At 71.6% G+C, this 27217-nt stretch overlaps 6 protein-coding genes across 6 annotated transcripts in view; 4 read left to right on the forward strand and 2 right to left on the reverse strand.

Annotated features, from left to right (window-relative positions):
* The window catches only part of ARS18 (putative arylsulfatase), a gene marked incomplete at both ends in the record, with an annotated part of 4965 nt that extends 3463 nt beyond the window's left edge, over nt 1-1502 (forward strand). The window contains 2 exons of the mRNA XM_009038658.1: nt 610-1321; nt 1383-1502. Of these exons, the coding sequence (XP_009036906.1) occupies nt 610-1321; nt 1383-1502 (832 nt within the window). The remainder of the gene's footprint in view (nt 1-609; nt 1322-1382) is intronic.
* Nucleotides 1503-5215: 3713 nt separating this feature from the next.
* On the reverse strand, nt 5216-5407 carry AURANDRAFT_26109 (hypothetical protein; the record flags this gene model as incomplete). Its single annotated transcript, XM_009038872.1, has 1 exon — nt 5216-5407. One exon carries the CDS (start codon nt 5405-5407, stop codon nt 5216-5218), a length of 192 nt encoding a protein of 63 aa, XP_009037120.1.
* A 9837-nt stretch (nt 5408-15244) lies between these two features.
* On the reverse strand, nt 15245-19825 carry AURANDRAFT_64147 (hypothetical protein; the record flags this gene model as incomplete). The annotated part of the gene is made up of 3 exons (XM_009038871.1): nt 15245-16321; nt 16407-19057; nt 19186-19825. The coding sequence occupies 3 exons, from the start codon at nt 19823-19825 to the stop codon at nt 15245-15247; spliced, it is 4368 nt and encodes a 1455-aa protein (XP_009037119.1).
* Nucleotides 19826-20909: 1084 nt separating this feature from the next.
* Nucleotides 20910-22617, forward strand: AURANDRAFT_70174 (hypothetical protein; the record flags this gene model as incomplete). Its single annotated transcript, XM_009038659.1, has 2 exons — nt 20910-21952; nt 22025-22617. The coding sequence occupies 2 exons, from the start codon at nt 20939-20941 to the stop codon at nt 22601-22603; spliced, it is 1593 nt and encodes a 530-aa protein (XP_009036907.1).
* A 671-nt stretch (nt 22618-23288) lies between these two features.
* AURANDRAFT_26293 (hypothetical protein) lies at nt 23289-24073 on the forward strand (the record flags this gene model as incomplete). Its single annotated transcript, XM_009038660.1, has 2 exons — nt 23289-23615; nt 23672-24073. Coding segments are annotated over 2 exons (729 nt in total), but the record flags the coding sequence as incomplete, so codon positions are not given.
* A 1347-nt stretch (nt 24074-25420) lies between these two features.
* On the forward strand, nt 25421-26407 carry AURANDRAFT_12844 (hypothetical protein; the record flags this gene model as incomplete). The annotated part of the gene is made up of 1 exon (XM_009038661.1): nt 25421-26407. A coding segment is annotated over one exon (987 nt), but the record flags the coding sequence as incomplete, so codon positions are not given.
* Between the last annotated feature and the right edge of the window lie 810 nt (nt 26408-27217).

Raw genomic sequence — 27217 nt, forward strand, 5'->3', positions numbered from 1 at the left:
GAGCGCCGCCCCCGCGGCGCCCGTCTCCCGCTCGAGCTCGTACTGCGCCTTGAGCGCCTCGTCGGCGAGCTTGCGCAGCTCCGGGTCCTCGGCCGCCTCGGCCTCCTCGAGCGCCGCGGCGGCCCGCGCGGCGTCGTCGAGCGACGCGGGCTCCGGTTCCGGCGACACCTCGGGGTCGTCCCGCTCCGGCGGCGGCGGCTCCGAGACACCTTCAAAGCCGATGGACCCGAAGGCCGCCTTGAGGGCGTCCGTCACGGCCTGGGCGCCCTCCTGCTCGTTCTTCGCGTTCTCGTAGAAGGAGAGCATTTGTTGGAGCTTCTTCGACTCGTCCTCCAGGTTCTGCGTCTCGAAGTCGAGCGGGTACGGCGCGTTCGGCATCGCCGACGATCGATGCGAGATGCGCGGCAAGCGCCGCACGCGAGGCGGCGCGCGCTCGGCTTGCCGCGCCGCACACGAGGCGGCGCGCGCACGGGGCTCTGCGGACGCGGCGCTCGCGGGCAGGCGGGCGGCTGCTCGAGAGCTCGAAGTGGAGATTTTAATCACTAAAGTTTTTGATCGATATCGGGGCTTCTTGAAGTGTTCGCTCGCGACGATGGTGATGATGCGAAGGCTGCTCTTGCCACTCGCGCTCGCGCCCATGTTCGCGCTCCCGCGCCCGCGCAGCCCCATCCGCACGCCGACGCTCCACAAAACCATCGCGCCGCCACTGCTCGAGGTCGCGTGCCTGCGCGGCGGCGGCGGCGGCGTCTCCGCCGTCGAGATCATCGACGCGCTGAAGAGCGCCGCCGCCGCCTGGTTCGCCGCATCCGTCGTCTACCTGACGACGCTCCAGTGGAGCGATACGCGCCAGAGCGCGTCGCAACGGCCGCTGCCCGATCTGGGGTTCCAGTTCGTGCCCGCGGTCGCCGGCGCGGGCGCGGCCGCGGACGTGCTGGGCAGCGCCATGGCCCTCTACCTCGTGGGGACGGGCATCTTCGGCGGCGCCGCGGGCCTCGAGTGCTTCCGCCGGAGCCTCGTCTACTGCGCGGGCGGCATGCTCTTTTCCGCCTCGCTTCACACAGCGACGACGCTGCCCGACAGCGACCCCGCGCCGCCGGCGCCCGACGCGCTCGAGCGCGCGCACAGGCGCTTCGGCGGCTCGCGCGTCGGGCGCCTCGCGGCGGGCCTGGGCCGCTTCGCCAAGTTCGTGCAGCGCTTCATGGGCGGCGCGACGGACAAGTTGATGTCGAACCACGTCTACAACACGGGGCTGGCCGCGCACTTCATGGCCGTCCGCGGCGTCATCCCGCGCTTCTGCGTGCCGCTGTGGGTCGCGGGCGGCGTCCTGCGGCCGAATTTCGAGAGATGCGGGGCGGGAAAACAAGGAGACATCGGCTCGGTAGGTCGCGGGCTACTCCGTCCTCATCCTCGCGTCGCGGTGCCACTACACGGCGGACGTCGTCCTGTCCTGGTGGGCCCTCGCGGCCGTCTGCGCCTACGACGCGGGCTGCCCCGGCGCGTAAGCTGTTACGCGGCGTCCCCGACGAGCGCGGCGAGGAGGAGCGACCGCGCGGAGAGGCCGTCCGCGGTCCGGGGCCGCGTGTCCCGGGGCGAGCTGAGGAAGTCGAAGGAGAAGTCCAACATGTCGTATCCTTGGTTGTTTCCGAGCGAGCCGTCCGGGTCGTCGCTGTCGTCGTCGTCGGGGTCCGAGCCCACGATGGTGCACTCGCAGCGCCAGTCGTACGCGCGCCCGTCGACGAGCACCGGCCCGGGGTCGGCGCCGAGCTGGAGCGTCTCGTTCTCTCCGACGTCCGACCCGAACGCGACCCGGCCGCTCGGTTTCCAGCGGCCGGGGACGTACGAGCCCACGAAGACGGCCCTCGGCTCGTCGTCGCCGAGGAGCAGCGCGCAGAGCTGGATGCCTATGCTGTCCCAAAAAAACGTGTCGATGCGCTCCATCACGCGCTCCGACCGGAATTCGAGCGTCTCGTCGCCCTCGCGCCAGCCGGGGACGTCGTCGCCGTGCACGACCCACGTGTGGCCGTTGGCCATGTCGTCTTCGTATTGGACGAGGAACGCGACGTCCTCGGCCGCGAGGCCGCCGCCCTTGAGCACGGGCAGGTCGAGGTTCGCCGACAGCCGCGCGTCGCCGGGCCAGGGGCCCGGGAGCTCGACGGGGCTCCCGTCCCGATTCGTCGCGTAACAGCTGGCGCAGAAGTAGAACGCGTCGTCGTTGTCGCGGCTTCGGAAGAGGGCGTCCAACCTAAGGACACAAGAAAGTTGCAGACCAGGTCGTCCAGCCGCGTGCTACTAGGACTCAGGGGGTCGAGCCGCTTGTGCCGCGCGAGCGTGAGGCGGCACTCCGAGACGTCGATGGGCCAGTTCTGCGTCTCCGAGGTGTGGACCGCGCCGAACTCGTCGACGGTCTCGCCGTCCCACGCGAAGCGCTCGCGCTTGCCGTAGCCGTCCCAGGCCGACTCCTTGAGCGCCCGGGACGCGGCGGCCGCCCGCGCGAGCGTCAGCGGATGCAGCCAGCCGTAGGCGCGCCGCGCGACGTCCGCGGGCAGCCTCTCGAGGAGCGGCGGCCGCGGGGGCGCGGGCGCGAGCGCCGCGAGCCGCGAGCTCCGCCGCGGCTTCGCCGGCGTCGGCCGCTCCGACGGCGGGAGCGGCGGGGGCTTCGCCGGCGTCGGCCGCTCCGACGGCGGGAGCCGCGACGGCGACGCCGGCGGCGTCGCGGGCGGGCGCGCGGCCTCCTCCTTCGCGAGCGCGGCCTCGAGCATCTCCTGGAAGTTCGCGCTCGCGCCGCCGCCGGACATGGGCGTGCCCAGGCTCTCGACGTAGTCGCCGAAGCCCGTCCAGGCCGTTTGGGGGGCCGCCATGAGTCCTTCGGCTGCCCGGACGTTTTGGCTAAACGTGCGGCATCGGTGAAGATGAGCACCCAAATTTGCACGACGCACAAAGCAGCCCGCCTGTGTCCACGCTGCGCGTCTGGATCTCGGCGGCGGGGGCGGGCTCGGGCCCCGGGCGGTCACCATGGCGCGGACGGTCCTGGACCGCGGCATCACGGGCGCCTGCTCCATCTGCTGGCTCATCGCGTCGCTGGTGATGCTCATCGCCGCCCAGCTCATGACGTCCTACAAACTGAAGACGGAGGCGCGCGCCGGCGCCGGAGGACGGGGGGGCGGCGACGCGTCGCGCGCGTCCGTGGCGCGGGGACGACGCGGACGGCGGCGACGCCCGACGCCCCGCCCCCGGGGACGCTCTCGGCGCGCGCGCGCGCCGCGAACGTTCGAACGCCGAAATTGACCCGCCCGTCCGCGCGCGCGCCGCGCCTCGACCCCGCAATCCCCCGCGCGCAGATCGTCTACTACACGGCGGCCCAGTACTACGAGGTCACGAACGGCACGGCGACGCTCACGCTCGAGGAGGTCTTCGACACGTCCGACGACAAGACGATGGAGACGGCGAATTTGTGGCACCTGGCCAAGAAGTTCCACGACTACGGCGCCGTGCTCTTCGCCTTCTGGGTCCCGCTCTTCGCCGGCGTCCTCGCGCCGCTGGCCATCTTCCTGCACCTCTACGGCGTCTTCTTCCACAACTCGCGCGAGCGCATGAGCCGCAAGTTCGAGCCTGTGCCGAAACCAACCACTGGTTTGGGGGGTCCCCACCAAACTTGAGAATTCTCTAGCTCGGTCAAATCAAAGTCGATTCGGCTGATTTTTGGACGGATCGATCGCTCTCGTCGAGTTCTCGAAGCACAGTGAAAGAGTCTGGTCCAAATCGTTCGAATACGCTCACATTGAAGTCGGGTTGAAGATTTGGTTTCGGCACAGGTTCGAGCTCGTCCACGGCATGGGCCGCATGGGCTTCTCCTACCCCATCTTCGTCGCGCTCTTCGCCGCCGTCGTCGGCTTCAAGGGGGCGACGTCCGACGACAAGGTCATCGACAACAGCTCGGACACGGAGGAGATCGTCATCGGCGCGGAGTGGGACGTGCGCATCCTCGCGAAGATCTGCCATGGCGCGCCCTACTTCGCGGGCGTGCTCTGCGCGGCCCAATTATTGGCGCGCTTCATCTACGTCATCGGCCGCACGGAGCGGCCCATCCCGAGCGTTGCCGAGATCCGCGCGCGCATCCGCCACGAGCCGTCGTGGTCGCTCCGGTCGCGGACGGCGGAGCGGCGGGGCCGCGCGCGGCGGCGCGGCTTCACGGCCATCCCCCTGCTCGTGTCGCTGCTGTGCCTCGCCTACGGCCTCTACGAGCCGTCGGTGGACACGAGCGTGACCTTCGAGCTGGACCTCGCGCTCGTGACGGAGTTCCAGGACGTGAAGATCGACGCGGAGTTCGACTTCTCGGAGACGGTCGACACGGAAATCAGCGCGTGCGACATCTCGACCTACATGGACGCCGGCAACGGCATCGGCCAGAACACGGCCTACGCGAACGCGCTCGCGAATTTACTGTTCTGGGGCCTCATCATCGGCGTGCCCCTCGTCCGGTCCGTGCTCTGCCTCGTCATGTGGCTCGTGCCCTTCACGACGACGACTCACCACATCTACCTCCACCTCATCGAATTCATCTCCGTCGTCGCCTGCGCGGACGTCTTCGCCATCATCCTGGGCTTCGCCTTCGTCGAGATGTGGGACTTCTTCATCGACTCGCTCGAGGACGGCTTCGAGGACAACATCGCGTCCGACTCGATGTCGCCCGAGGCGGCCTACGCGGCGCTGATCATCGGCGCGTTCCTCGAGGCGGCGACGTCCTCCTGGATCCGATGGCGCCTCCAGTGCGAGCTCGAGGACGGCACGGGGCCCGCGAGGCTCCGGACCTTCCGCGACTGGCTCTTCTCCGCCGACGACGCGGAGCCTCCCCTAAACAAGGAGCAGGAGGAGAGCCAGTTCATCACCGAGGAGTCGAAGGAGCAGCTCGAGTACTACCAGCAGGACTAGCGCCGCTTCGTTCTCCATCTCTCCCGCCCCCGTCTCTCTCTCTCGTCGAACACACAGCCCCGCGCCCCCCCTCACCCCCGCGGGCGCCTCGGCCGCCGGGGCGGCCCGCGCGCGCACCGCAAGAGCCCCCCCCCGCCCCGCGCGGCGGCACCGCCGCCCGTATGCCGCGCCCAGCCTAAGCGCGGCACGCCAGTCGCCTCGCGCCCGAGGGCGAGCGGCGGACGTCTCCTCAGCCGGACGTCTCCTCAGCCGGACGTTACGAGCCGCGGGCCGGCGGCGGCGCGCGTCAGCCGTGCTTGAAGATGAGGAGATTTATGCGCCCCATGCTGCAGAAGAGGATGTTCCTGACCTCGTGCGTGACGTGAGAGCCAAAGTCGCGGCCGCAGATGACGTGCCAGGAGCCGGGATATTTCGCTTCGAACTCCGTTTTGATGGCCTTGGCGACGTCCTTGAAGAGCTCGCACTTGCCCTTCTTCATGTCCTTGAGCGCCTCGAGGATGACCATCATCGCCACTTCCGTGACCTCCTGCGGTTCGGCGCGGCGTCGACGGCGCGGCGGCGCGGCGGCGTCGCGCGCGCGCGCGCGCGGCGGGGTCGGGCGCGCGCGCCGCGCGCGCGGAGCGGAGCGCGTCGCGTCCGAGCGCGGGCAGCGCTCGCGTCGCGCGCGCGCGATCGCGGCGGCACGCGCGGCGCGATGGCGGAGGCGTCGCGCACCTCGGACATCTCGTTGTACAGCGTCCGGATGGGCCCAAACTCCTCCTTCTCCTCCTGGCTGACGACCATGGCGCCCGCGCGCGCGACGGCGCGAGCCGAGGCGTGCGCGCGCGCGAGTGCGCGGCAGGCGGCACGGCCGGAGGCTCGGGCGGCTGCGCGACGGCGCCGGCGGGCGCGAGCTCTATGCCAACGCTGGTGCCGGCGCAACAGGCTGCCGGGGTGATCCTGCCGCCACGCTGCACGTTGCCCCCGTCGAGCGCGCTATAGACGTCCGCCGCGGCGCCCCGTCGGGCGCGCCATGACGCTGGCGTCCAAGTCCGTGGCGTTCGACGTCACGGCGAACATCGGCGAGCTCATGGCCGACGCCGAGCCCTTCCCGCTGTCGCGGCCCCAGCACGAGGAGGTTTTGGAGGGCGCGGCGGGCTGGCAGTGGGTGCGCGACGGCCTCGCCGCGTCGGCGTCTGCCGACGGCCACTGCCGCTTCGTGGAGACGATCTTCCTCGACCACGGCTACGTCGTCGAGTGGCTCCACAGCGACGCCCGGGGCGCCGTGCACCGGCGGAAGACGCCGAGGCTCGGCGACCACGGCGGGAAGAAGTCGATCTGGCCCCGGGTCTACGCGGCGCTCAGCGGCGGCGAGGCCATGAACGCGAACCGCGCCTGCAAGCCGCGGCACGTCGGCGACTTCGAGAAGGCCGGGGCGCCCTGCGCCGTCGCCTGGGTCGACGACGGCGGCGGGCCCGCGCGGCGCTACGGCCTCTCGTTGCGAGAGGTCGAGCTGCTGTGCTGCTTCGAGCACGCGAACGCGACGGGCGACGCCACCCTCAAGTCCTGGGACACGCAGTCGAAGCGCGCGCTCAGCAGCCGGCGCATGCTCGTCGCGCTGCAGCGCTACGCGCCGCCGCAGCTCCGGTGCCGCGGCTGCGGGAGCTTCGTGCATTCGTTCGCGCGCGCGCGGCCCCGGCCCCAGATGGCGTCGGTGGAACTGCGCTTCGTCGAGGACGGGCGCACCTACGAGCGGCCGCCGGAGAACTTCTTGCCGGGCGCCATCAAGCAGGTCGACGACGGCGGGCCCCTGGGCCACCACCAGGGCAGCAAAAGAGAGCGAAATTCCCAACTTCAAAGGCTCATATCTCGGCCGTTTTCCACTCGTTTCGGCTGATTTTTGGACGAGCGATCATCTCTCGGAACGGTCTCGAAGTGTGGATGTTTTTTCCGTAACGCGCGCGCGCGGAACACTCACGTTGAAGCGACGTTGAATCACCCTTTTGCTGCCCAGGCCACCACCAGGACGCGGACGAGGCGTCCGTGCGGTCCCTCGAGTCGACGACGGTGGAATCGGCCTACGTGGAGTCGCTCGTGGGCCCTCTACTCGGCGGCGACGCGAAGCAGCTGCGGTTGGCGGGCCACGCGACGCTCGTCGGGGGGGATTATAGACGACGCCTCGCGGAGGCGACGTCCAACGTCGTCGACCTGCTCCAGCGGGCGTCGGGCCGGACGATCACGCGGTTCACGGGCGACTGGCTTTTTTCGGTGGACCGGCTGCCTTACTTATTATCGGTCCGGTCCGTGGGCGTGCTGTCGCTGCACCGGCCGCACCTGCGCCACCCGCCGCCGCCGTCCGCGCGGCCGACGTCGCTCTTCGCCGCCGACGGCGTCACGCCCTTATCGGAAATCGCCGCGGAGCCGGCGGCGGCGACGCCGTCGTCGTCGCGCCGGAGCTCGCGCGCGTCGAAATCTTTGAACCCCGCCGCGCTGCGGCCCCACGGCTTCTGGCAGCCGCCCGCGGGGCAGTGGCCCGCCGTGAAGTCGTCCGAGGCGCACTACGACCGGCAGATCCTGCTCCGGGTTTTGGCGAAGAACGCGCCGCCGAAGTACGTCCCGCCGCCGCCGAAGCCGCGCTACGCGCCCGACGCCGTCCTGATCCGCCACCACCTGAGCAAGCGGGACCAGATGGTCGACGCCAGGGGCGGCGAGGTCGAGGACCCGCACCGCGTCGCGTCGCGGCCGCAGACCGCGGCGGCGGCTTTGCTCGAGAAGACGACGCACGACTCGCTGCGGTTGGACGCGCGGCTCGCCAAGCTCGAGGGCGACCTCTCGGCGACGCTCAAGCGGAGCCTCTCCGACGAGCGGCTCCGGAACCAGGCCATCTCCATGGCGCGGTCCGAGCTCGGCTCCCGGGGCGGCTTCCGCGTCCAGCTCTCGAACCTCGGGCGGACGACGGACGACTACGCGGGCACGCCCGAGGGGCTCGCGGGGTAATGTGTGCGTGTCTCTTGTGGTCGAGGGAGGACTCGGTGGTTGGGGCCGGTGGAGCACCGGACTTGCAAACTTAGCGAGTCGACATGGGCTTCGCGCTGTGGGACGAAACGCGTTCGTGGTCGCCGAGCACCAGAGGCAAAAGTCCTCTATTCGGCCGCGAGTGTTGGCAGCTTCTGCCGATCTGTTTCGGCTGCTGGGGCCGCGGCGGCCAGCTTTTTGAGGTCCGCGCGGGCTTCGGCTGGATCCGCGGGCGGCAGCCAGCTTTTTGAGCCCCGCGGGCGCCCGCGCGGCCTCCGGTGCGGAGCCCATGTGGATCGAGGCGAAGACGCCGGAGGGCCTGCCCTACTTCTTCCATTCGTCGACGCGCGAGACGCGCTGGGAGCCGCCGGAGAAGGAGACGCTCGAGGCCGCGGAGCAGGAGCCCGAGGCGCCGGCGCCGCGGCCCCCGGCGGAACCCGCGGCGGCGCCCGCCGGGGACGAGGTCGACGTCCGCTACGGCGCGGCGACGAGGGAGGAGAAGGACGCGGCCCTCGGCGAGCTCGTCGTGCTGCTGAAGGAGCTCACGACGAAGCGCGTGCGCGTCCAGGCCGTGAGCAAGTGGTTCCTCGGGCACGCGCTCGCGGCCGAGGTCGCCGAGGGGTGCCTCAAGCGCATGCTCGACCAGGTCGCCGTGAACCTCTTCAGCGACGAGGGCCCCGTGCTCCAGCGCTTCAAGTACTCGCTGGCCGTGCTCTACGCCGTCGACGACATCTTCAAGGCGCGCAAGGGGCCCGCGGGCGAGTCGGCGGCGGCCGCGGCGTTCGTCGCGTCGTGCGAGCGGACGAAGCACCTGCCGAAGATGGTCCAGCGCATGGCCCAGTTCGCCGTCGAGGAGGCGGACGACGAGCCCCTGCTCCAGACGCCCTGCGAGAGCACGGCGAAGCTCGTGGCGATCTGGGCGAAGCGGCGGTCGCTGTCGGAGTCGGCGACCGCAGCGCTCGTCAGGGCCGCCAAGCCCCTCGACGCGGCGGGCGACGACGACCTGAAGCTGAGCCAGGGCCCCGTCTTCGGCGAGCAGAACGCCGTCAGCTTCTCCATGAAGCGCGAGGAGAAGGACGTGCCCTACGAGCAGGCGCCGCCGGCGCCCGCGGCCGCGCCGCCGTCGCCGGCCGCGCCGCCGTCGCCGGCCGCGCCCGCGCCCGCGCCCGCGGCGGCCGACGCCGAGCCCTACTACATCCACGACATGTGGGCCGACGCGCCCGCGTCGCCGCCGGAGCCCGAGCCGGAGCCGGAGCCCGAGCCCGAGCCCGCGGAGCCCGCGGCGCCGCCGTCGCCGCCGCCGCGCATCGTCGTCGGCGGGAAGCGGCCGGCGCCGGCGCCGGCGCCGGCGCCCGCCGTGCCGCCGCCGCGCATGCCCCCCGGGGCGCCGCCGCCGTCGGCGTTCCTGCCGTCGCCCAAGGCCGCCGCGGCGCCGCCGGCCGCCGCCTTCTCGGACGACGACGACTCGGACGACGAGCTCCAGCGGCCGCCGGAGGCGCCCGTGGACGTCGACTCCGACGACGAGGCGGCGGCGGAGGCGCGCGCCGAGGCCGCGCGCGCCGAGGCCGCGCGCGCCGAGTTCCTGCGCGCCGAGGCCGCGAAGCTCGAGGCCGCGGCGGACGAGGCCGCGCGCGCCGCCGAGGCCGAGGAGGCCGCGCGGCTCGTCGCCGAGGAGCGCGCGGCGCAGCTCCGGGCCGAGCGCGACGAGGCGGCGCGGCTCCAGGCCGAGCACGAGGCGGCGGCGCAGCGGCAGGCCGAGGCCGAGGCCGCGCGGCTCGCGGCCGAGGCCGAGGCGGCGCGCGCGCGCGCGGAGCGCGAGGAGGCCGCGCGGGCCAAGGCCGCCGAGGACGCGGCGCGGCTGACGGCCCAGCGGGAGGCCGAGGCGGCCCGGCTGCGGGCCGAGGAGGAGGCCGAGGCCGCGCGGCGCGACGCCGAGGCCGCGGCGGCCGCGGAGGCCGAGGCGGAGGAGGCCCGGAGGGCCGCCGAGGCGCCGCCCATCTCCGAGTCGGAGCGCCTCCTCCGCGAGCAGCTGGCGGAGATGACGCGCCAGCGCGACGCGGCGCTCGCGGCGGCGGACGCGAAGAAGCCGCCGCCGGCGGACGACATGGCCATCTCCCTGGAGCCGACGAGCCCCATGAAGGAGCTCGACGACGCGAGCCCGCCGCCCAAGGCCCGGGGCCGGCCGAAGCGCGAGGAGTCGCTCGACAAGTTCCTCGCGGAGACCGCGCGGTCGCGGAGCCCGTCGTCCGCGTCGCCCGCGGCGCCGCCGCCGTCCGCGTCGCCCGCGGCGCCCCCCGCGGAGAAGAAGGCGAACCCCTACGAGCGCGGCACCGACAAGGAGGCGCCGTCGTCGAAGAAGAAGAAGGCGCCGCGGAGCGACTCGTCCGGGTCCGACTCCGAGGAGGACCGGTCGCGGCGGCGGCGCCGCGCGCGCCGCGCGTCGAGCCGGTCGTCGTCGCGGAGCCGCCGGCGCAAGCGGTCGAAGCGCCGCGCGAGTTCGTCGTCGTCGAGCGCGAGCCGGTCGCCGAGCCGCCGGCGCGGCGCCCGGCGCAAGGGGCGCGACGACAAGCCCGCGACGAACTTTTCGGACGAGCGCGCGCGCGGCATGCGGCCGCCCGCGGGCCTGCCCCCGCGGGAGACGCCGGACAAGCCGGCGCCCGAGGTCGACCGGAGCCGCGTCGCGCCGCCGCAGAAGCCCGCGGCGTCGGCCTTGGGCCACATCGACCCGTCGGCGCGCGAGCCCGTGAAGACGCGCGTCGACCCGCGGTCCGCGGGCGCGCCCCCGCCGTCGGGCGTGCTGCCGCCGCGCGTCGGCGAGCTCATCGAGGCGAGCGTGCTGCGCCACGAGGCGGGCCACGGCTGCGTCATCAAGGGCCACACTTGGGCGCTCGAGGGTCTGATCCCGCTCGCGGGCATGGTCCGCCGCGACGACCCGCAGAAGATGCTGCCCGAGGGCGCGGCCGTCGCCGTGCGCTGCGCCTACTCCTTCGCGCCGGGGGCGTCGCCCCACGCCTGGCGCTGGGAGGGCACGATGCACGGCGTCGCGCAGCCCGCGCAGCGGAGCGTCCCGCGCCCCCAGGCGCCCAAGGCCGCGCGAACGCGCGCGCCGAGCCCGCGGCCCGACGCGCCGGACGACGCGCCGCCGGCGGCGCCGGCGGCGCCGGCGAAGAAGGCCGAGCCGGAGATGCTCGGGTCCGGGCCGCCGCTGCCGCCGCCCGCGCCGCCGCCGCCGCCGCCGCGGTCGCCGCGGTCGCAGGCGTCGCCGCGCCAGACCCACGCGAACCACCCGCCGCCGCGGCGCGACGACCGGGGCCCGCCGCCGCCGATGCGCGACGGCGGCTACCGCGACGACCGCCGCGGGCCCCAGCACTCGCCGCGGCTCCCGCGGCGCGACCACTTCGACGACCGGGGCCCTCCGCCGCCGAACATGCGCCTCGACGACCGGCCGCCGCTGGACCGGGGGCCGCCGCCGGGCTACGGCCGGCCCCTCAACGACCGGTCGCCGCGCTACGACGACCGGCCGCCGCCGCCCTTCGACCGGCCGCCCATGGACCGCATGGACCGCGGGCCCGTCGATCGCGGCATGCCGCCCATGGACCGGGGCATGCCGCCCATGGACCGGGGCATGCCGCCCATGGACCGCCCGCCCATGGACCGGGGCATGGACCGGGGCATGCCCATGGACCGGGGCATGCCCATGGACCGGGGCATGCCCATGGACCGGGGCATGCCCATGGACCGCGGCATGCCCATGGACCGCGGCATGCCCATGGATCGCGGCATGCCCATGGACCGGGGCATGCCCATGGACCGGGGCATGCCCATGGACCGCGGGCCGCCCCCGGACCGCATGCCCCTGGACCGGCCGCCGGGCGGCTACGACCACCGGGGCCCGCCGCCGCCGCGGGAGAGGCCCTACGACGACCGGCCGCCGCCGATGGACCGCTACGACGACCGGCCGCCGCTCGACCGGCCCTACGACCGGCCGCCGCTCGACGACCGGGGCCCGCCGCGGCCCCTCGACGACCGGCCGCCCCTCGACCGCGGCGACAGCCGGCCGCCGCGCCAGTGCCCGCCGCCGAACGCCATCGTCACGGGCGGTGTGGAAATCAACCACTGGTTTGGGGGGCCCCCACCAAACTTCAGAACTCTCTAGCTCGGTCAAATCGAAGTCGATTCGGCTGATTTTTGGACGAATCGATTGCTCTCGTCGATTTCTCGAAGCACAGCGAAAGAGTCTGGTCCAAACCGTTCGATTACGCGCACATTGAAGTCGAGTTGAATATTTGATTTCACACAGGTCACGGGCGTCGTCGACCGCATCAAGGCGTGCGGCGCGTTCCTCCGCGTCGACGGCTTCTGCGACGGGCTGCTGCCGACGACGCAGATGGAGGCGCCCGTGCGCGTCGGCGGCACGGTCCACGTGCGCGTCATGGACAACAAGGACGTGTCCAAGTGGTCCTGCACGTCGCGCGGCGTCCGCCCCGACGGCCACGCGCACTCGGAGCGGAAGAACGCGCCGCGGCCGGACCACCCCTACGACCGCCGCGGCGCCTTCGACGACGCGCCCAAGGGCAACGGCCACGCGCGCCGCGACGACGCGCGCGACGACTTTGGCCGCGAGGCGCAAAGGGGGGGCGACGATGACGAGCCGCCGCTCGTCGACGACGTGAGCCTCGACGAGGACGGCGGCCTCGCGCCGTCGGCGGCCGCGCGCGCGCGCGCCGAGGAGGCCGAGGCCGCCGCGGCGCGCCGCGGCGACGACGCGCCGGCGCCGGCGCCGGACCTCGACGGCGCGCTCGCGTCGCCGCGCGCGGCGGCCGCGCCGGAGCCCGCGCCGCCCGCCGACGGCGGCGACGCGGCGTCGCCGGAGGTGCGGCCCGGCGACGTGCGCCGGGGCGCCGTCGTCAAGCTCTTCCCCTACGGCGTCTTCGTGAAGCTCGACGGCGGCCGAGAGGGCTTGCTGCACAAGTCCAAGTGCGGGCCCGGCGCCAAGGGCAAGGCCCACGTGCCCGGCAAGGGCGACGTCGTGTTCGTGCGCGTGCTCGAGGTCAAGGGCGACGGGCGCGTCGCCTTCTCGACGCTGGACGTCGACCCGAAGACGGGCCGCGACCGCGCCGCGCGGGGCAAGAAGCGGAAGTCCGCGCCCGAGCCCGCGCCCGAGCCCGCGGCGCCCGCGGACGACGCGCCCGCGCCCGCCGACGACGACGACGACGACGAGTACGACGCGGGCGACGGCGGCGACGACGACCGGGGGCAGCTCCTGTCCATCGGCGTCGACGGCCTCGACGACGAGCCCGCCGCGCCGAAGCCCGCGGCCAAGCCCGCGAAGAAGCGGCCCAAGTACGAGGCCGTGGAGATCACCGTCGCCGACGAGTCGTCGAGCCCGACGGTGCGCAAGATCGCCTGGTCCAAGTCGAAGCGCGACAAGCCGCCGCCGCCGCCGCCCGCCGCGCCGCCGCCGAAGAAGGCCAAGAAGGCCTCGGCCCTCGCGGCGCCGCCGGAGCCCAAGGAGTTCGGCGTCAAGAGCTTCGCGGAGATCATGGCCGAGAAGAAGAAGAAGCAGACCTAGATGCCCCCTTTTTTAATTTGGCGGGACTCGGTATGGGGCGTCGAGGATGGGGTCGTGCACCGGAGCCGCACCTTGCGCCTTTGGCGAAGAAAAAAAAAAGTGGCAAAAGAGTCGAGTAGAGAGATGAGCGTCGCCGCGCTCCCGCCGGAGGTCGCCTGGAGCTTGGTCGGCTACACGCTGGGGCCGCGCGGTTGGCCACTCCGCACGAAAGATAGGAAATACGCGCGAGTCCTGGACTTGATCCGCTTTTCATCGACATGCCGTGTCGCGCGAGAGCTGTACGGCGACCTGCGGTTCAAGGCGCTGATGATCTGCGTGGCGCCTGGACAGGAAGCGCATATCGGGATTCCCTCTCGACGGGTCGTCGACGACTTTGAGGAAACATATGGCAACCTTGTGAAGGCGCCGGACGCGTGGCGCGAGGACCGCGCCGTCGTCCTGGCCGCCGTTCATCAATCGGGAGACGTGCTTCGGACCGTGGATTCCAGCCACCTCACGGACAAGGAGATCGTGCTCGCCGCCATCAAAAACGAGGACGCGAAGACGGCATTGCTCGATCTTTCCCAGAAGATCTACCGGCTGATTCCCGAAGAACTCCAACTCGACGAAGAGGTGGCTCGCGCGGCGCTTGGCAAGATCGGGGAGAGGTACATTCCTGAAATTGTCACTCAAGGCTGGACAGCTGAAATCCTGTTTCCCGCACAAATTCGCGACTCCGATCTGATGCTCGACGCACTGCGGGGCAACATTTCGCTCTTTTACGCGTCCGAACGCCTGATCGGAGACCGCGAGGCGGTGATCGCAGCCGTGTCTCAGACAGGTCCGATCAATCAAATTTATCACCCGAACCTTCAATTTGCGGACGAGCGACTACGCGACGACCGGGGTGTCGTCGAGGCGGCCATAAGGGGGAGCGACGGCGGCTTCCGGGCGCTCCAATACGCCTCGGATCGACTCAGGGACGACCGCGACCTTGCGTTCATGGCCATCCAGCTCTACTGCCCCAAAACTGCACCTTTTTCGCTCAGCTCCAGCTATCGGGACCTATCATTGCGACTCCGGAGCGACCGCGAGCTCTTCCTACAGGTCCTGGCCAAGAGCGCGGCCTGCTCCGATAATGTTTGTCGCCGTGAGAGCGGCATCGTTGAATTGTTGCAATCGGCGGGTCCCGTCCTCCAAGAAGATCGAAATGTCGTTCTCGCCGCGGTGACGAAAGATCCGATGGCCCTCTTGTCCTGTTCCGATGCGTTCCGAGCCGATCGAGAAATCGTCGTCGCGGCGATCGCCATCGACGGTTTCGCACTGTGTGGCGCGTCTGCGGCGCTCCAGGCAGACCGCGACATTGTTCTCGCGGCCGTCCGGGAAACCGGACTTGCTTTGTATTTTGCCGCTGAGGAACTGAAGGACGATTTCGAGATCGCGCTCGCCGCTTGCGAAAACCAAGGCTGCGTGATCGAATTCGTGTCGCAGCGGCTCAAGGACGACGGCCGCATACGCGCGGCGGCGGAGGCAGAGCACGCCGCTCTGATCGAAAAATGCGGAGGTTTCGAGAACCTTGGCCGGCACGGCCGCACGGAAGAGGAACGCCAACGGGAGATTTTCGCGCGGGACTTTGCCAACGGCCTTCCGTTTGAACAATGGGGTGCCAGTGCCGTCGACGACGTCGTCGCGTCCAACTCCGACGCCGACTATTGAAGGACTGCCCGTCCCATTCGCCCGGACTCCCCCACGTCCTAAATAGTAGCGCCCTTACTTCCCGCCGGCGCGGGCCTTCTTGCAGTCGCGCCGGTGCTCCTTCCAGTGGCTCTCCTGGTGCGCCTTGGAGCAGTAGAAGGCGGCGCCGCAGCGCGCGCAGGCCTGGAGGTTCGCGCGGACGCCGCAGACGGCGCAGAACTTCTTCCGCTGCGCGCGGTCGCCCGGCGCGGCCGCGTCGCCGCCGATGGGGCCCATGAGGCCCGAGGCGCTCGTCGTCGTGAAGTTGCGGTCCGCGTGCTGGGGCCGGCTCCGCCGCGACCGGAGCGCGGCGGCGATCGCCGCGCGCGCGTCGTCGCGGTCGAAGCGGCGCGGGTCGTAGACGACGCGCGAACAATTCTTCTTGCGAAACTCCTCGTTGAGCAGCTTCCAGAAGGCCTCGGAGCCGGGGATGATGCGCCGCTCCTTGTCCTTGACGCTCGCGTTCGACGCGTCGTCGGCCGCGCCCACCAATCTGTTCACCTGGCTCGCGAAGTGCTGGGGCCCGCCGCAGTCCTCGGGGACCCCAGCGCCCTCCCCGCCCAGCAGCGCGGCGACGACGTCGTCGCCGCCGCCGCCCGCCGCGCGCCGGCCGACGGCCTCGACGGTGACGCGGTGCTCCCACCAGTCGCCGAGGTCCCAGACCCACGTGAGCTCGTCGCCGACGTCCGCGAGCACCTGGCCCAAACGAACGGCCGCGTCGGGGCCCAGGGCCCGGACGTACCAGGGTAGGTGGCACATGTCCATGGCCGTGGACTCGCGCGGCCCGAGCCACGGCTCGTGCGGCCGCCGCCGGAACGCGTGCGCGTGCATGTTCCGCGTGTAGCCGAACGCGGGCCGGAGCACGCGGTCGTCGAGGTCCGAGAGCGGGAGGCCCGCCGCGACGCGCAGGCGGCGCCAGATCGGCGGGTAGAGGCCGACGACCTCGACCTTGATCGTGAACGTCGCGTCGCCGTCGTAGGCCGCCGCGCCGAGCCGTTCCGCGAACGCCGCGGCCCGGGGCTCGGCGTCGCGCGCGGCGCGGGCCGCGCGGCGCAGGATCGGATCGAGGGGCTGGTTGATCGTGACGTTCGGGCCCGGGGGCGTGGCAGCGGCCTTTGAGGCCCATGTCGGCCGGGGGGGCGATCATGAGGCTCTTGCGGTCCCAGCCCTTCGCGAGCAGGTCGTCCCTGATTGTCACGAGGAACGGGCCCTTGTAGTTGTCCATGTTGACGCAGGCGTTGCGGTCGCCCGACGGGTGCATGATGACCCACGAGCAGTAGACGCCGCCGCGGTAGACGCGCTGGGCCATCTCGAAGGGGTCGCCCCGGAGCTCCGGCGGCACGCGCGGCGCGCTCTTCGCCTCGCGCTCGAGCTGCCCGTTGCTCTCCGGGATAGGGCCAAAAATCGGGAGGGACATGTGGACCTTGCCCGACGCGACGAGCGACCGCATGTCGCCGCCCTCGTGGTAGATCGGGAGCACGGCGGTCGTGATGCCGTACTGGCCCCACGCGTCCGTGCTGAGGCCGTCGGCCTCGTCGTGGACCTGGCATTCGTAGTAGGACTTGAAGGCCACGGGCTTCGTCCCCGCCTCGCCGCCGGACATGACGGGCGCGTCGTTGTCGAGGCCGACGCCGTAGCCCCCGCCGACGACGAAGGTCGACTTCGACGTCGCCGCGGCCCAGGCCTGCGCGACGAGCGGGACGTCGTCGCCGAGGCGCGCGAGCTCGACCCAGCAGCCCGTCGCCGAGTCGTAGGCGTGGAAGCCCCGGCGGTAGGGCGCCGCGTGGGTCGCGCCCTCGAACTGCTTGTACTGCGCCGTAAGGTCCTCGAGCGACGCGCCGGACCGCTCCGTGTAGCCGCCGGCGACGACGCAGCGGGCCCCGCCGTCGAGGGGCACGACCGTCGCCTCCTGGATCGGCGGCGGCGCGTCGCCGAGGAGCGGCAGCGCGGCCCAGGCCCGCGCGGCGACGTCGAAGGCGTGGAACGCGCGGCACGTCTGGACGCCGCGGCCGCGGACGAGGACCGTCGACGAGTCGGGCGCGCCGGGCCAGATCTGGCCCCCGAAGACCATGATGCGGCCCTTCGCCGCGGCCGCGCTCGGCGGCTCGTACCAGCACGCGGCGTCCAACGTGCCCGTGCAGGGGCCCGGCGCGCGGATCTTGGACCACGCGCCCGTGGACAGGCGGCAGTGGAGCACGACGCTCGACTCGTAGACGCTTCTGCAGTGCGCGGTCTGTCCGCCGACGACGTAGAGGGCGTCGTCGACGATGACCATGCGGTGGCCCATGCGGGCCTTGGGCGCCTTGGCGCCCGGCGCGTCCAAGCGCCGCCACGCGAGCGTGTCGAGCGACAGCTCGTGGACGCCGCCCTCCGTGACGCTCGGCCCCTGGCGGGCCGCGCGGAGGTCGCCGCCCCAGACGACGACGGCGTTGGTCGCGGGCCGGTAGCAGGCGGCCGCGTCCTGGCGGGGCCGCGGCGCCGCGCCCGACGTCGCGACCTCGGCCCAGGCGCCCCGGCCCGCGTCGAAGCGCCAGACGCAGTTCACGGCCCGGACGAGGTGCGCGTCGCGCTCCGACGCGTCGCTGCAGAGCGGGCAGCCGAAGAGGCGGTAGACGACGCCGCCGGGCGCCGCCGCGACGGCGGCGCCGACGAGGTCCGGCGGCGTCGCCTCCTTCTCGTAGAGCGCGCGCCGCCTGAGGACGACGACGCGGCCGTCGCTGCCCGGCGCGCCGTAGCGGGCCGCGACGAGGCGCGGCGCGTCCGCGTCGAGGACGCGGAGCGCGGCGCGGGCCGTCGCGTCGAGCGCGGGGTCGCCGCGGAGCGCGAGCGCGTCGCGCAGCGCCGCGAGGGGCGGGCCCGGCGCGTAGTCGTCGACGCGCTCGAGGCAGCGGACCTTGACGAAGTGCGCCGCGACGGCGAGCGACGGCGACGCGCCGGCGAGCGCCGCGTCGCAGTGGGCCGCCGCGGCGGCGTGGGTCCACTGGCCCGGGTTGGAGACGAACGCGCCGAGCGCCGCGAGGCGCTCCATGCCCGCCTCGTCCCGGCGGCGGAGCGTCGCCTGGAACGCGAGCTGCAGGGCCGCGGCGAGGTGCTGCCGCGGCGACCGGGGCCCGTCGCCGGCCCACTCGTCGGCCATCGTCCGCGCGGCGCTCGACGCGTTGCCCGCCGCCGCCGCGCGCTCGCGGAACTCGTCCGGGCGCTCGGCCTCGACGAGCGCGGCGAGGAGCGCGTCGTCCGAGACGAAGTCGCGCGCGTCGCGCGCGAGGCGCCTGACGTCGTCCGGGCACCGCATGAGCGAGCCGTCGTCGAGGTTCCGCACGACCTGGTCCGTGACCTCCTCCGCGAGCGTGCCGCCGTGGCGCAGGAGCAGCGCGACGAGCGGCTTTTCGAGGCCCTTCTTCTTCGGGTCCAGGCAGCCGCAGAGCGCGGCGGTGCCGACGGCGTTGGCGCCCCCCGCGCTCTCCGCGTTCGGGTCCGCGCCGCGCCGCAGCAGCAGGAAGGCCGTCGCCGCGTGGCCGTTCTGCACCGCGACGCCGAGGCACGGCGTCCCCTTGGGCAGGCGCTTCCGCGCGTCGACGTTCGCGCCCGCGCGGATCAGGAGCTCGGCCGCGGGCCAGTAGCCGTGGTCGCAGGCCGTCCAGAGGGCCGTCATGCCCGTCTCCGACGTCTCCACGTCGACGTCGACGGGTTTTCCGGCCGCGGGCCGCAGCAGCAGCTCGAGCGTCCGCAGCGCGCCGTACTGCGCCGCCATGGCCAGCGCGTGCGAGTCGGAGTCGACGCGCGCGTCGTCGCCGCGCGCGCCCATGCGCACGCACGTCGCCGCGAGGTCCTCGTAGCCGGCGTCGTTGCCTGGGCAGCAAAAGAGTGATTCAACGTCGCTTCAACGTGAGTGTTCCGCGCGCGCGCGTTCCGGAAAAAGCATCCACGCTTCGAGGCAGTTCCGAGAGATGATCGCTCGTCCAAAAATCAGCCAAAACCAGTCAAAAACGGCCGAGATCGGAGCCTTTGAAGTTGGGAATTTCGCTCTCTTTTGCTGCCCTGGTCGTTGCAGCACGCCATGAGGAGCTTCCGCGGCCCCAGGCCCCGCCGCTGCAGCTCGAAGAAGGCCGCGGCGCCGTAGTCCTTGAGGAGCGTCCGCGCGGCGGAGTAGAGCTGCTCCGCGCTGAGGCGCCGCTCGGGCCAGTGGAACGCGGACATGGGGATGCGCTCGCTCGGCCACGGCACGATCTCGAGGTTCGCGGCCCGGACGCCGACGGCCTTGTCGAGGCTGCTCGCGGACGCGATGGGGCGCTCGATGATGTCCCGGTTGCTCCGGTCGTCGTCGACGAGCACGGCGACGCGCTCGTCGCCGCTCCGCGCGACGACGAGGCCGCGCCGCCCGTTCAGCGCGACGGCGCCCGCGAGGCCCGAGATGCGGACCCGCGTGCCGGGAACGTACGACTCGATGCCGTGCCGGACGGGCGCCGCCGGCGACTCCTCCTCGACGTGCGGCGGCGGCGACGGCGGCGGCGGCGACGGATCTCGCGGAACCGGCGGCGGCGACGGATCGTGCGGAACCGGCGGCGGCGCCGACGCCGCTCCTGAGCCCTTCTTCTTGTTGTTACGTTTTTTTCCCATCTTCTTGGTGTTTTGGACAGCAAATTTGTTGCACTTGTTGCAGCGGCAGCTCAAGATCTCGCACCCATTGTGAGAGCGGCGAGCGCGGCCAAGGTTGTTGTGTGCAGCGCAAGCTCAAGATCTCGCTCTCCCATGTGATGCGGCGACGGCCCCGAGTTGTTGCACTACAATTAGACGGCAAGTTGCGGAATCAGCCGCGCGCCCCAGGACCAGTCGATGCGGCCGCCCTCTTCAGGACGCCTCCCTAGCGTCACAATCGTACTCAGCTTTACTACATCGCCACCAACTCGACGTTCCTGGCGAGATCGGGCCGCTCCACTGGCGGCGACCAATCGGCGGTCGACGCGCGCGGGCGCAGCTCCTCCGGGCCTCTCGCGGCCAGGAGAACCTGGCTCCGTGGGAGCGAACGACGGTGAAATCTTCTTACGAAGCGGCGTGCGCCGGTCGGCGGTGGCGGCAGCTCCTCCGGGCTTTCCGCGGGGCGCGCTAGGAGATCTCCATTCGGCTGTCGCACCAGAACCACTCGCCCTGCTGGTTGCCCTGGTTCTTCACGCCGTCGGGCCCGTCGTCGTCGCAGAGGCCGAGCTGGGGCAGCGACACCGTCGTGCGCACCTCCGCTTGCGGGTAGAACCAGCCGCCTACGCGAGTCCGCGCGTCGAGGCCGGCCGTCACGCGCGCGGCGGCAAAGCGATCGTCCCCGGCTGCAGTCTCGGACCCCCCGACGGCGCAGACGGCGTCGAGCGCGCGGCGCGGCGGGGTCGCGCGGCGGGGCGCGCGCGGCGGCAGGACGCGGCGACGCGCTGAGCTCCGTGCCGTTCTTGAGGTGGCCCCCATTCTTTTGATTGTAGCGCACCTGGGACGCGCGCCGTCCGACGCCGCGCGGACGCGCGGGGGCGAGGGGCTGCGCGGGAGGGGGGAGGGGAAGGGGCGACGCACAATATCACTCATTGTTAATTTCCGAAGGCGACGAGGGGCTGGCACACACACAACTCGGCCGAGATCAGCCTTGATACTGAAGTGAACTGCTTTGTGAAGTCTCGTTGCCGACAATATTGCCCTCCCCTGGTGTCATCGCCCGTCTCTGCTTCGGCCGCGCCGCCGACCAAGGGCGCGATGCAGCGCGTCGAGGTGCCCCCCCGGCACGACGACGCCATGGCCACGGACGCGCCGCGCCCGGACGTGCTCCTGGGCCGCTGCTGCGAGTGCGGCGTGGGCCTGGACGTGTCCGTGAACCCGACGTCGACCTGCGTGAACTGCCTGCGCGCGCGCATCGACATCACGGAGGGCATCTGCACGAGCACGAACCTGTTCAAGTGCCGGCGCTGCCTGCGCTACTGCGCGGGCCCGACGACCTACGTCGAGGCCGAGCTCGAGTCGCGCGAGCTCATGGCGCTCTGCCTCAAGCGCGTCAAGGGCCTCAAGCGCGTCAAGGTCGCGGACGCCGCGTGGATCTGGACCGAGCCCCACTCCATGCGCCTCAAGGTGGAGCTCACGGTGCAGAAGGAGGTGGACAACGGCGCGATCATGCAGCAGCCCTTGCTCTGCGAGTTCGTGGTGCGGAACCAGCAGTGCGGCGACTGCCAGGCGGCGTTCGCGTCCATGGCCTGGACGGCGTCCGTCCAGGTGCGCCAGCGCGTGGACCACAAGCGCACCTTCTTCTACCTCGAGCAGGTCATCCTCAAGAAGCACGCCCAGGCCGCGGCGGTCAAGATCGAGCAGTTCCGCGACGGGTTGGACTTCTTCTTCAAGGCGAAGAACGACGCCGTGCGCTTCGTCAACTTTTTGAACGACTGCGTGCCCACGAAGGTCAAGGACACGAAGAAGTTGGTGTCCGCCGACACGCACTCGAACCTGTTCAACCACCAGTACACGTCGCTCGTGGAGTTGGCGCCCGCGTGCAAGGACGATCTGGTGCTCCTGGACGCGCGGACCGCGGCGCGGTTAGGGTCGCTGCCGCGCGTCGTCCTCGTGCGCTCCGTCAACGCCGTCGTGCGCTTGGTGGACCCGCGCACGGCCCAGCTGGCGGAGCTCGGCGCGGACGCGTACTGGCGGTCGCCGCCGCGAGTATTGGTGTCCGCGGGCCAGCTCGAGGCCTTCGTCGTGCTCGACAGCGACCGCGTCGCGCCCGTGACGCTGAAAAAGGCCCCCGCCGACGAAGAAAAATCCAAAAAGCGGCGCCGGTCGGCCCACGCGACGCAGGGCGGCGTCCGCCTCGTGCGCGGCTACGTCGCCGACGTCACTTTGGCGCGCGAGGCCGACCTCGGCCGCAACGACGCGACGCTGCTCGTGCGCACGCACCTCGGCGCTTTGCTGCGCGCGGGCGACAAGGTCATGGGCTACGACCTGCGGGCGACGAATTTGCCCGGGGAATGCGACGCGGATCTGGAGAGCCTCGGCGCGCCGGACGTCGTCCTCGTGCGCAAGGCGCCCCAGTCCATGCAGGACGACGAGGACGGCGAGGCCGCGGGCGCGAAGAAGCGCGCCTGGCGCCTCGACAACCTCGACGTCGACGAGACCCACGACGACGACGCGGGCAAGTTCGCCGCGGAGACGCGCGAGCGCGACCTGGAGATCTTCCGGCAGCAGCTCGAGACGGACCGGGACATGCGCGGCCGCGTGAACCTGTACAAGGACCCGAGCGGCGTGCTCGACGACGCGCCGGCCGAGGACCCCGACGCCATCAAGCTCGACGAGCTCCTCGACGCGGTCCACCTCGACGCGACGCCCGCGGACGCCGTCGAGGACGCGGTCGACGACGCGGACCTCGCGGCGCTCTAAGCGTGCTTATCCTGCGCGTAGAAGACCCCGACCAGGCGCCGCTCCTTGCGCACGAGGAGGCGGTAGGCGACGACGGACATGAGGCCCTCCTTCCGGGAGACCGTCGTCCCGGACTGGCCCACGAAGACGGGGATGGACAGCGACACGTCGCCCGCGTCGAGGACGCAGTCCGCGACGCTCAGGCCGTCGTGCGCGAGCTGGACGCGGAGCGTCGACTGCCGCGTCTTCGGGTCCGTGTCGATTTTCCAGGTCCCGCCCGTGACGGCCCAGCGGTAGTTCGTGCCGAGCGCGAGGCCCCGCAGCGGCCGCGGGCCGTCGACGACCTCCACGACGCCGCCGGCCGCGTATTTCAAATCCAGCGCGAACTCCGTCCGTCCGTAGCTCGCCCAGCGCGGCGGCATCCACGTGCCCGTCTCGCGGCCGAAGTCGAGCGAGCATGCGTGCGTCGCGCCCTCCAAAGAGGCGCGCGGCGCGAGGCGGTGGCTCGAGCGACGCGGCGCGAGGCGCTGCCGCAACGGCTGCAGCGCAGACGTGCACGCGGCGACGACGCCGAGAAGAACTGCCGATCTATGCATTGCCATTGATTGCTGATCTGGCTGCAACACAGGGTAAATGTCTCTTCATCGAGCTTCATTAACCACTATGGAGATGCGTTCTAACTGCGTAGCGCATAGCCTGCCCCCCGATGCTCGCATTGTTGCTCGCCGTCGTGGCGCCGGGCGCCTCCGCGGCCCTGGCCTGCGCGGCCAACGGCGGCGGCGACCTCAAGGCCCATCTCCTCGAGGACTACGACCCGACGATCATCCCCGACGCGCCGCTGGCGCTGGAGATCCACCCGTCCATTTTTAAAATCCAGGTCAACGCGGCGGACAAGACCGTGGACGTCGTCGCCTGGTGGCGCCACTACTGGACCGACGCGCGCCTCAGCTGGGACCCGAAGGACTGGAACAACGTCACCGAGTTCGTCGCGTACCACGAGGAGGACAAGGAGATCTGGGTCCCGGACACGGGCGTCGGTGCGCCGGCGTCTCGCGCGTGTTGCTGAGTTATTTATGTTTATTGTTGTAGGTCCTCGAGTCGTCGCCGAGCGAGTACACGTACCTCTCGGACGTGAACAGCGCGACGGCGCAGGTGTCGCACGAGGGCCGCGTCTTCCTGTCGCGGCCCCTGCACCTCACGCTGTTCTGCGACATGGACCTCGCGCTCTTCCCCTTCGACAAGCAGCGCTGCGACTTCACGGTGGGCGCCTGGGCCTACGACGGCCTCGGCGTCGAGATCTGGCCGTCGCGTGGCGGCCGGGACCTCCGCGACAGCACGTGGCTGGACCTCGATTCCCTGGGCGAGATCGAGGAGTACGACCTCGTCAAGGTCCTCGCGGACCGGGCCGAGACGTACTACTCCTGCTGCCCGGGCACGCCCTACTACGCGCTGCGGTACACGCTCGTGCTGAAGCGGCGGTCGCGGTTCTACATCTGGTGCCTCATGTTCCCGTTGTTCATGTCGACGCTCATCGGGTTCCTGACGTTCCTGGTGAACCCCGCGGCGGGCGAGCGCATCGGCCTGGGCATCACCGTGGTGTTGACCATCGTCGCGATCCTGTGGATCGTCGTCGACATCCTGCCCAAGAACAACGTCGTCACCTTCCTCCAGAAGATCTACCTGAGCTCCTTCGCGACGGCGCTCCTGACGCTCATGGTCTCCATCGTCACGGTGAGCCTCTGCCTCGTCACGTCGGAGGACAACGGCATGAAGAGCCGGCGGACGCTGCTCGACGCGTTCTTCTCCGCCGACGAGGACAACGACGGCGTGCTGGACCAGCACGAGCTGCGCAAGGCGGTGCGGTCCCTGGGCCTCAGCGACAAGGAGATGAAGCAGGTGCTGCGCCTCTGCGGGAGGGACCCCGTGCCCTTCGACGTCTGGGACGCCGTCGTCGACAAGATCTGCCAGGCGAACGTCTTCGCGACGAGCCACAACTTTCTGATCGGCGGCCTGCTGAAGCACTTCATCGACCGCGAGCACCGGCGGCGCGTCGGCGCCGTGAAGCGGCGGAGCCTCATGAAGCAGCGCGCCTCGTCCATATCGCCGGAGCCGCGGACGGACGCGCCGCCGCGGCCGCCGCGCCTCGACGACGCCGGGTCCACGAAGGCCCTCGACGCGACGGACTCCACGCGGTCCGTCGTCGGCGCGGACAGCGCGCGGTCCGTCGTCGGCGGCAGCGAGGGCGACCTGCTCGGCGCCCTCACGGACGGCATCTTCCGGCCGCCCGGCGACGACGGCGGCGGCGACCCGGGCGAGAAGTACGAGTGGAACCCGCCGCTCGAGCGCTTCGACTCGGGGCGGTCGTCCGTGTTCCTCGCGGACAAGGGCGTCGTCGAGGAGAACGACACGAAGGAGCTCACGGAGGAGATCGGCCGGGCCCTCGCGGGGAAGATCGACATGGCCGCGGGCCTCCTGCTGCCCGCGCTCTACATCGGCTACGTCTTCTTCCTCTGTCTAGACCTCGGCTTCCCGCTCCCGGGCCACGTGCCCAAGGCGTCCGTGGAGGTCCTCTACAACGCGTCCCAGCCGACGGTGCTCTATTACTAGGTGGTCTGTCTTGTCTTCGCTGGGGCGTGCGCCGGCGCCGTCGGCCGCGCGGGCGCCGTCGACGGCGTCGGTGTCGACGGCGTCGGTGTCGACGGCGTCGGACGCGTCCATGCGGCGGCCCGCCGGGCGATCGATCGAACACCGTCATGATGGCTTCGCACCCTTGAGCACTGCAGCGCACACGCCATGGCGTCCTTCGACGACTCGGGCGCGCCGCGCGACGGCACGTCCTCCAGCGCCGCGCCGCCCTACGCCTACCCCTTCTCCGTCGCTCCGATGATGGGCGTCACGGACCGGCACTGGCGCTGGATGGCGCGGCAGATGTCGCGCAAGACGCTACTCTACACGGAGATGGTCGTGGACAACGCTTTAAACCACAACGCGCACAACCTCGGCGGGACGCAGTTCCTGGGCCACGACGCGTGCGAGGCGCCCGTCGCGGTGCAACTCGGGGGCAACGACGCGAAGGCGCTCGGCGACGCGGCGGCGCTGTGCGTGGACTACTTCGGCGACAGCTGCGTGGAGATCAACTTGAACTGCGGCTGCCCGAGCAACGTCGTCGCGGCGCGCAACGAGTTCGGCGCGCGGCTGATGCTGGACCCGGAGAAGGTCCGGGGCATCGTCCACGAATTGATCCGCCGCTGCCCGTCGACGCCGGTCACGGTCAAGCACCGCCTGGGCACGGACCTGAGCGGCTCCGACTACGCGACGACGCTGGCGTTCGTCCGCGCGTCGCGGGCCGCGGGCTGCCGCCACTTTGTTTTACACGCGCGCGAGGCGGTCCTCGACAAGAAGTTCTCGACGCAGCAGAACCGGACGATCCCGCCGCTGAAGCCCGACGTGGCGCACAGGCTCGCGCGGGACCTGCCGGACTGCACATTCGCCATGAACGGCATGCTGCGGTCCCTCGAGGACTGCGCGGCGCACCTGTCCGGGTGGAACGGGCTACCCCCTGTGCACAGTACGATGGTCGGCCGCGCGGCGTGGTACCAGCCCTGGGACCTCCTCGCGACGGCGGACACGGCCCTCTACGGCGCGGCGTCGGATCCGGCGGCGTCGCGGCGCGACGTGCTCGAGGCCTACCTCGACTACGCGGACGAGCAGTACGCGGCGCTCGACGTCGCGGAGGACTGCCTCTACCGGCCGCTCTTCTACCTCTTCGGCGGCGAGCAGAACTCGAAGAAGTTCCGCGTCCGCCTCGCCGACGAGGTCACGCGGCGCGCGCGGCGCACGAACCGGGGCCGCGACGCGGCCGCGGCGGCGGAGCTCCCGCCGCCGTCGGACGTCGTCCGCGACGCGCTCGCCGCGGGGGACCTCTCCGCGGCCGCCATGGACCGGCGGCCGGGGGAGAGCGCCGAGCCCCAGGGCCGGCCCAGGCGCGTCGACGAGCCGGACTAACCCTGGTAGCAGCAGCAGCAACTTCGCAACTTGCCCTGCAAGAGCAGTCATCCTGAGCCCGCCGGCTGCGGCGCTTCACGCACCCTGTCGAGCCATGCGCGCGCTGCTCTGGTTCGGCTGGGCCGCAGCGCTCGCGAACAGCTTCGTCGCACCCACACCACGTCGCGCACCGCTGCGGAAACACAGCAGAGACCGCGCGCGCGCCTTCGCCGCGCCGGACGACGACATCGACGCCCTCGAGGTGCGCCTCGACGTCACCATCCTCTGGTGCCACTGCCTCGCGCGCGAGCTCTGCCGCGAGCTCACGCACAACCCGCCCAAGGCGGTGCCCGGCTTCACCGTCGCCGACCTGTCCGCGCTCGCGGCCGTCGTCGCGTCGTCGTCGTGCCTGTCCGTGCTCTGGGTCGCCGTCGGCGCGCTGACGAAGCAGTTCTCGCCGGCGGACTCGGAGGCCGGCCTGCGGCGCACGGCCGTCACCGTCGCGGGGGCGGCGCCTTTCTGGCTCGCGTTCGAGCGGCTGATCCAGGCGCCCGTGTCGCGCGACGAGGCGGGGCTCGCGTCCGTCCTGGGGCTCTTGGCCACGATGGGCGTCACCAGGCTGTATAGATAACATTACTACCTGCCGAACCA

The sequence above is a fragment of the Aureococcus anophagefferens genome (assembly GCF_000186865.1).
Source record: "Aureococcus anophagefferens unplaced genomic scaffold AURANscaffold_9, whole genome shotgun sequence".
NCBI classification, from domain to species: Eukaryota; class Pelagophyceae; order Pelagomonadales; family Pelagomonadaceae; genus Aureococcus; species Aureococcus anophagefferens.